Genomic DNA, 7,905 nt, shown 5'->3' with positions numbered 1-7,905 from the left:
GGGGGGAGGGAAATATTTTACGCGCACGCTCGACCGGTGCTTATCGTCCGTCCGCGCGCCGCGTCTCACCCACGTTCTATGCAAATATTTGTGTACGGCCGTGCCGCGTACGTGTGCGCGCGGCGCGATTTAGAAAGAAAGGAAAAAAAAACGTAACGAATACGTTACGGACCGTTGCACGTGGCGGCCGTGCCGGGTGGACAGTGTTTTCCGCGTAACGCCCGAAGTCGCGTATGGAACGGAAATAATAAACGACAACGAGTTTTCGGACGCGTTACGAGCGCACATACGTTTTGCGGGTTTACCGCGCGGAGATTCAAGAATTTAAAAATGTTTTCGTCCGCGCGACGTTTTTAACATCGACGACATTTAAAGTGTTAAGCTACCCGTGATATGTAAAGTATATACCGTGTACGGCATGTATTCGGCGAGGCGAGGTCAACGACGAGCAATGGCGATCGCTAATTTATTTCGTACCGTACGAAAGTACTTTTCCGATCAAAAATATTTAAAGCTCATACAACTCTTGTGCTGATGTAGCAGTATGTAAAATAACTCTGATGAATCTTATGTAAATATTTATCATATAGTACTAGTGTTTTCGAAAATCTAGAGAAAAAATAAAATCAGATATAATACAAAGTATCTTAATCATCACTAGTAATACTACTATCAAAATAGTAGATCAGTCGAATTTATTATTTCGTCATCTACTGGGAGTAATTAATTTATGTAGTTAACTCTTAATTAGTGATATTTTTCAGAAAATAAAAATTTTGACCTACATATTACGACTAAATAAATGTGAAAAAAATTCAAAAATATACAAATGGCTTGATAAATAAATTTCAAATATTAATAAATTGTTGGTAACTATACCATTATCATTATCAATGATATTAATTAATACATATATTTACTCTATGTAGGTATATTGTGATAATAACGATTTTCAAACAATACATTTTATTTAAAAGTTACTTTTTGTCTGTTTATTTTCAAAGAATATTACATTTACGCTATCGTAATATTTCCTCTTTTTCAATCGTACCAAAAACGAAAAATATCACTTGGTATCAAAAATATTTCAAGTGATCCTACATTAAAACACCACTCATAGGTAATCGGATTATGTATTCTATAAAGTTCCAACCGACTTAGATAATTGATAAAAGCTCTTGAAAGAATAGAAAACTAGTAATATAGTAACGTAAAATAATTTAATTTTTACACATAGATAAATACGAGTATTATACAAAAATCATACTAAATTCAACTAAAAATAAATTTAATAACTCCATAGTTTACTTATTGAATGCATTGTAAATTTTTCAAAGTGATTAAAATAATATACATATTACATCAAACCATTTTAGTAAGTAACGAATACATCTAAAAGAAAACTGATGGAAAGGGGCATTGAATAAAAAAGCTCATTCAATGAATTTCAAACTACAATTAGGTTACTTTCACCAGAAAAAATTTTAAACAATTTAACAAGTTTACAATTTACACAACTTAACTAAAATACGCGTTTATATAAGATTTAATTTTTAAATATTGTTAAGTTACAAGCTTTTATTAAAAATATAAAATAATTTTCCAGTACAATATGTAAATATAAAATACCAATTTCAAAAATGATTTTATAGATATTTAATTTTCTGAAAAAACTTCGTACTTCATAGTTATACCCCCGTTCGTCATTTAACCATTTCTAAATTTGTCAAAAAGTTGTGTTTTATGTTTCCCTTCACTTCAATAAGTTTAAAATATAATGTGAAATATGGTCAAGAATTTAAAGAATCTGGATATGAAAAATGTTATTCTCAATATAAAAGAAACGTTTCTTGTTAACAATGAAAGATGCATTTTTCTAGTATGACATTCTTTCGGATTGACAAACCAGTTTCACCCCCTTTTTATGTTGAATTGTCTTCTAAATCTTGTACGTATTACAGTCAATGAGGCTCGCTAGACTAGATACACATTTCATAATTTCTATGCGTTCTACCGGAAAATGATTTAGTATTTTTTTTTTTTTGCTTATCGTGATTTCGTGAGTATACACAAGTAATGGAATGGATGATGCGATTGCAATTTCTTATGTTCTCACGTAGACCACACGCACAGGTTTAAACGTTCAGAATAACATAGTCATTTTAAAAATTCCGTTACGAAAGAAAAACTGATGACGTTAACGTATTTTACCATCTACCAATCTGGTTACGTGTTCATACGTTATCTACACTTAAAAATTCCGTGACTCGATTCTTAAGAACAGAGAATGATGTTGATAATATAGAAAGCGTAACTTTCGATTTCATACTTAACGAGTCGTCGTAAACACGTTTTTACGAATTAAAATAAAACGAAATAAATCAAAACTTAAACTTATTTCATATTTTTCTATATAACATAATGGTACATAAATAATTATTATCTGATAATTTTTTTTTTTTGAACGCGCAACAACAACCAGTTTTTGTTCGTAATTAATTTTTTAAATTATGAACTAAAATCTCCAACAATGTATTCCTAAGTAATATTTTTCATCTACTATATCATAAAACTCATATACTCATATTTTTGTATTGTATTATTCTTTATAAAAATATTTAACTACTATATTTGACTATATTATTTTACAGTTAGATTAATTCCTTATTCATTTAAATATTATTTATTGATAATTTTTTAAATGTAGATACACCATTATAAATACAAAATGTCCACAAGAAATACAGAATAAATGTATTATGCTTATTTTTATATTGTGATTTTAATATTATTTGTTATAATAACAAAAATAATATTAATAGTTAGATTTATTATTTAATCCTTACAGCATAATATAATTTATTTATTCTTATTAATTGTTATTATACATTGTATATAAGTAATTTTTACATATTTACATATGCTATATTGATTATTATCCTTAATTTCAGCATTCAATGTAATAAAAATATTTTAAATCTATGTTTAAGTAATATTATAAAATTTATACAAATTTTAAAATTTGAGAAAAAATTGAACTGCACGTGATTAAAAATAACTCATTAAACAATAATAACTCCATATTATACAACGAAATTAAACTCTGTAAATTAGAAGTTATAGTCAAAAATATAACGGGTTATGGAATTTAGTTAAAAACAATTTCAACATTTAAACTCAATTATCATCAGAGTATTAAATTTCTTTATCTGATTTTAAAATTTTTAATCTTTTTGTTGATTACAATAACTTATAGGTAACTTTAGTCTTGATTATTATTAGTTTATGATTAATTACGACATACATTGTTCGTCAATTTTTTAAATTTACTATACATTTATTTACCACCCATACATATTCAACAATTATTTATTACATATGTATTTAAAATAATAAGATTAAAAGATCGGTGTTAATTTTTTTGTTTGACCATACCACGTAATTTTTTGGCTGTCATATCTTTAATTCTTTCCATACGAAAAGTTTTGGTAAATCGAGAAAGACGGTTAATGGATTGGAGAGAGGATCTACTATACCTTACATTAAATCTGTATTAAAGAAATTCTCGAAATCCGTTTAGACCGTTGGGTCATACATACGAGTAGATGACTTAAGATAAATGGCATTTCCCATCAATTCCAAAAGCTTTGACAGCCAGATTATAATAGTAATTTACGAATTATAATTTACTTAGAAGTTTTGATGGAACTAAACAAACTACGGTAATTTCTCATAGTTTGTTACCTAGGTTAGTTTAGACCACAGAATCATGAATCTCCACTTGAATTTTGACTTAATGTCTCAGGTAATTTTTAATGTTGTTCTATCTCAAACTGATAGAAGTTTTAAATGTGAATGTTTTCACAATGTATTCTACTTATAATCTCAAACTAATAATACTCCATAGTTCATCAAATAACTCGTTATAGCACTAAGTATAGAAAAGGGAAATTTTACTTGTCAGATTCATTTAGATAGGTTTAAATTAAATAATCTATATTATATTTATATTTATTTATTTACTAATATGCAATTATACACAAAAAAACTTTTAATATATTTAAGACTTCAATATTTAAGTATTATAGTAGTATGATACCATAACATAAAATACAAGCCAACGCCCAACATTAAAACGAGATATGTGTGTGGTGTGACTCATTGCATTGAATTTCCTTTTATGTTTAACGAGTGATCAGTATTGTTTTTCTCAAAAAATAAATAATCAAAATCGGGAAATATATTCTTTATAACCTCTTTTTTATATTAATTTATTTAATATAAACATCAAAATTGTAAAATTATATTTAATAAATGTATTGTTTTATTTTTAGGCTGAGGGATTGAATTCTATAGTGGGAAATGCGTTTAGAATGGCGTATGCTGCCCAACTGGAGCTGGAAAGACGATCGGTGACAAGCTCACCCAAAATAAATTTGAACAATACTTCTTGGGTAATTTTATAATATAAGAAAATAATACACTTAACTATATTTTAACAATTGTTTTACAGGTGAAATCAAGCGATAAATTAAACATACAACGAATCCACAATGGATCTCCTTTATTGAAGAAATCTACCGAAACTTCTAAACCAACTCCTCCCTCAACCTTACCAGGTGTCCGTCCCTTTGACCATGGCAAAGGATTAGACCTAACGCCTGGACAGTTTTCTACTCCAACAAGTAGTGATGATAGTCCTGATTTAAATACATACAAGCGTATGTTAGAAAAACCCCCTTTAATTAAACGTTTAGCTATGGGTTTATCCGTTCATACTAATTGCTCTAACGAAGACTGGTATCCACTAGTTTGTAGTTCTTCAGTGTCAAGCTCACCGTCTACCAATAGTGATGATTGTAGTACACCTGAATCTTCTCAAGAAAAATTAAAAGATAATAGGTAAATACAATGGTTTTACGAATATATACATACATATTATATAGTAATATAATAAAATATAACTGTATAATGGATATACATATATATATATATATTAATAACATAACAGATTAAACCAATGCAATATAAGATCACCCGACTCGCCTACGAATATCAAGCTGAAAAATAATTTGATTGCTAATGGTATTGATAAGACCCCAACACCACCACCTTTACCGGAAAGATCGGACAGTCTTTTGGATAAACCAGAAGAATGTGAGCTTAAAAAAGCACCATGGTTCCAAGCCGGAATCCCCAGGTAATACAAACGTCGACTCGAATTAATTAAAGAATATTATTTCAACACACCACATTAAATTTAATTATTTGAAAATTAAATAAAATATTTGTATTTCTTTTCATAGAGAAATAACGCTAGAAGTTTTGGGACAAGAACCCGTGGGAGCTTTTATGGTTCGTGAAAGCACCACCAAACCAGGGTGTTTTGCATTATCTTTAAGAGTACCTCAAGAATTTCATCCTTTAGGAATCGCTCATTATCTAATACTTAGGACGAACAAAGGGTTTAAAATTAAGGTATAATGAACAAAAAGTATAAAAAATCAATGTAATTTCACCTAATTCTAAACGAAATAATGTTAATAGGGTTTTACGAAGGAATTCACTACATTAACTGCATTGATAACACATCATTCAGTAATGCCAGAACTTCTACCTTGCCCCTTGTCGTTGAGCAGGTACAATCCAACATTTGTGAAATCTGATTCTAATCAAGATTTTGCCGATATTGATGCAGATCCAGATTATAATACGCTTGCTGACTTCAGAAAAATGATGGCTGATTTAAATGTATAGACTATGAGAAATCAAATAAGCCAAAGCAATTATGTATTAATTTTAAATATACTTTTTAATATAATACTATATGCATTTTTAAATAATTTTAATTTAATTAAATTAATATTTTTAAAATAATTTTAATTTAATTTAATTAATATTATTTTAAAAAGTATCGATAATAATACGTATCATTATAATTTTTATTATTTAATCATTTTTACCCAAGAGTATAAATGTTTATTGTTTTGGCTCATTTGAATGTTGATCAATGAAAGTTGTTTTATTTACTAAATAATTTAAACTATAAAAATCAGTAAAATTCAATTAATTTTATAAAACACTTGTAATCTTGTATAAGCCATTATAATATTTACCAATTTTATTATTTTTTGCTATTCATCAAACTATAATTTGGTAACTTTAAAAACATTTAATAATTATATCCAATTGTTATTTTAAGACAAATTACAATTGTAACTTTTGTAAAGTGAAAACATAATATTATCATTCCTAGTCCTGTGTGATAGATTTAAAAAAATGTATGTACGTACCTATATATTATAAATAACTTTCACTTATTAGATATTAATTTTAGTTATTTTAGGTATAACTTTCTTGCGACCATTTTCAGAAATGTTGTACATTATATCTACTAATTTAAATATATCTACGTTTTTTTACAGAATTTACCAGTGTTTCTATTTACAGTAAACTTATATATTAAATTCTAAATAAATAACTTATTATATCTTATACGATAACAGTTATCGTTTTATGTGTCAAAAAATTCACTTAATATAAAAAAAAATTAAATTTAAATATAAATAATTTAACAGTGTTATAGTCCTCTACAACTAGAAAAATTGATCAATAATAAATTAAATAATCAACAAAATAATAACAAATCAATCATAAATCTTATTTAATAACTAAATCATTAAATTATTAATGTCATATAAAAGTTGACTAAACTACTAATCAATACTCAGTGCTAGTGGAAGGTTCTACAGAAGCCAGAGCAGATTTTTTCACGGGGTCCTAGAATTTTTTTTCGTGTAAAGCTAAAAAAAAATTTCTGAGTACTCGTATGACATATTTTTCTATTTTACATAACTTATGTAAAAATATTTTTCCGTAGTATATAAATTACATTTTAACATCAAATCATAGTATAATTATACTATTTATATTACAATATAGGTACTTACTAAAAATAATAATAATAATAATAATAATAATAATAATAATAAATAATAAATAATAAACATAATAATATTAAAATTAAAGATAAAAATACCATACATATTTTCACATGACAGAAGACACTTGTTCTTTTTTTTAAAACAAAATCATAGGCTTACAATTTATTAAATCCTATGAAAGGCATAGGGCCTTTAAAATGGTGAGACCCTAGGCAGCTGCCCCTTCTGCCCAATTCTTCCACCAGTGCTATCAGTCCTACTAACCACTAGAACCGTGTAAATTATAAGCGATATTGCAATGAAAACCCCATCAGTTTTCACTCATAATAACTGTTATCAATGAACCAATTTTATAAGCTAAAAGATAAAAATAGCAGTAACTTTACCAGTAATTTAACTTGTACTTCCATGTACAGTAGAATAACTTTGGTGCGAAACGTAATTAATTTTATTGAATAACATTTTTAAATTTAAACACTATTGTTATTTGATGAATTTTCTAATTTACTAATATTAATTATCATACACATTTTATTATGTTTTAATAATTATTTCTATTCAAATACTAAGTTAATGAGTTATATAAGTATATATGGGTATAGTCAGTATGTCCTACAAGAATCGAAGATACGAGTACTTAGAGCGGAATAAAAATATAACGATACTTACCAGCTATCACAACAAAAACTGAAAACTTATTCAAATACTATCAACAAATTAACAAAAGATATAACAAAGCAGTAGTAAAGGGTAGTAATAAATAGTATCATACGTCACACAGTATACCATACAAAAAATTCGTACAGATCGCACCACATTTGAAACCTCTTCTATCGGATTACCTAACAGTTCCCAATGTAACTACAATAACGGTTCCCATGCCACCTACCTTATCAAGGTATAAAGAATAAACAATAAATAAACTTGAATACATAAACCGCTTCGTAAGTGGTGAAGGTAG

General features: G+C 27.1%; 1 protein-coding gene across 1 annotated transcript in view; it reads left to right on the top strand.

The window, feature by feature from the left end:
* Positions 1-5,833, top strand: part of LOC112689625 (tensin-3-like) — a 147,633-nt gene extending 141,800 nt beyond the window's left edge. The window contains exons 5-9 of the mRNA XM_025563421.1: positions 4,335-4,454; positions 4,514-4,902; positions 5,012-5,200; positions 5,307-5,478; positions 5,548-5,833. Of these exons, the coding sequence (XP_025419206.1) occupies positions 4,335-4,454; positions 4,514-4,902; positions 5,012-5,200; positions 5,307-5,478; positions 5,548-5,757 (1,080 nt within the window). The 3' untranslated portion in view covers positions 5,758-5,833. The remainder of the gene's footprint in view (positions 1-4,334; positions 4,455-4,513; positions 4,903-5,011; positions 5,201-5,306; positions 5,479-5,547) is intronic.
* The last annotated feature ends 2,072 nt before the right edge of the window (positions 5,834-7,905 follow it).

This window comes from Sipha flava, unplaced genomic scaffold, assembly GCF_003268045.1.
Source record: "Sipha flava isolate LNK unplaced genomic scaffold, YSA_version1 45_pilon_pilon, whole genome shotgun sequence".
Lineage (NCBI taxonomy): Eukaryota > Metazoa > Arthropoda > Insecta > Hemiptera > Aphididae > Sipha > Sipha flava.
The sequence above is the reverse complement of the archived record's forward strand: the minus strand, read 5'-3'. Positions and strand labels throughout refer to the sequence as shown.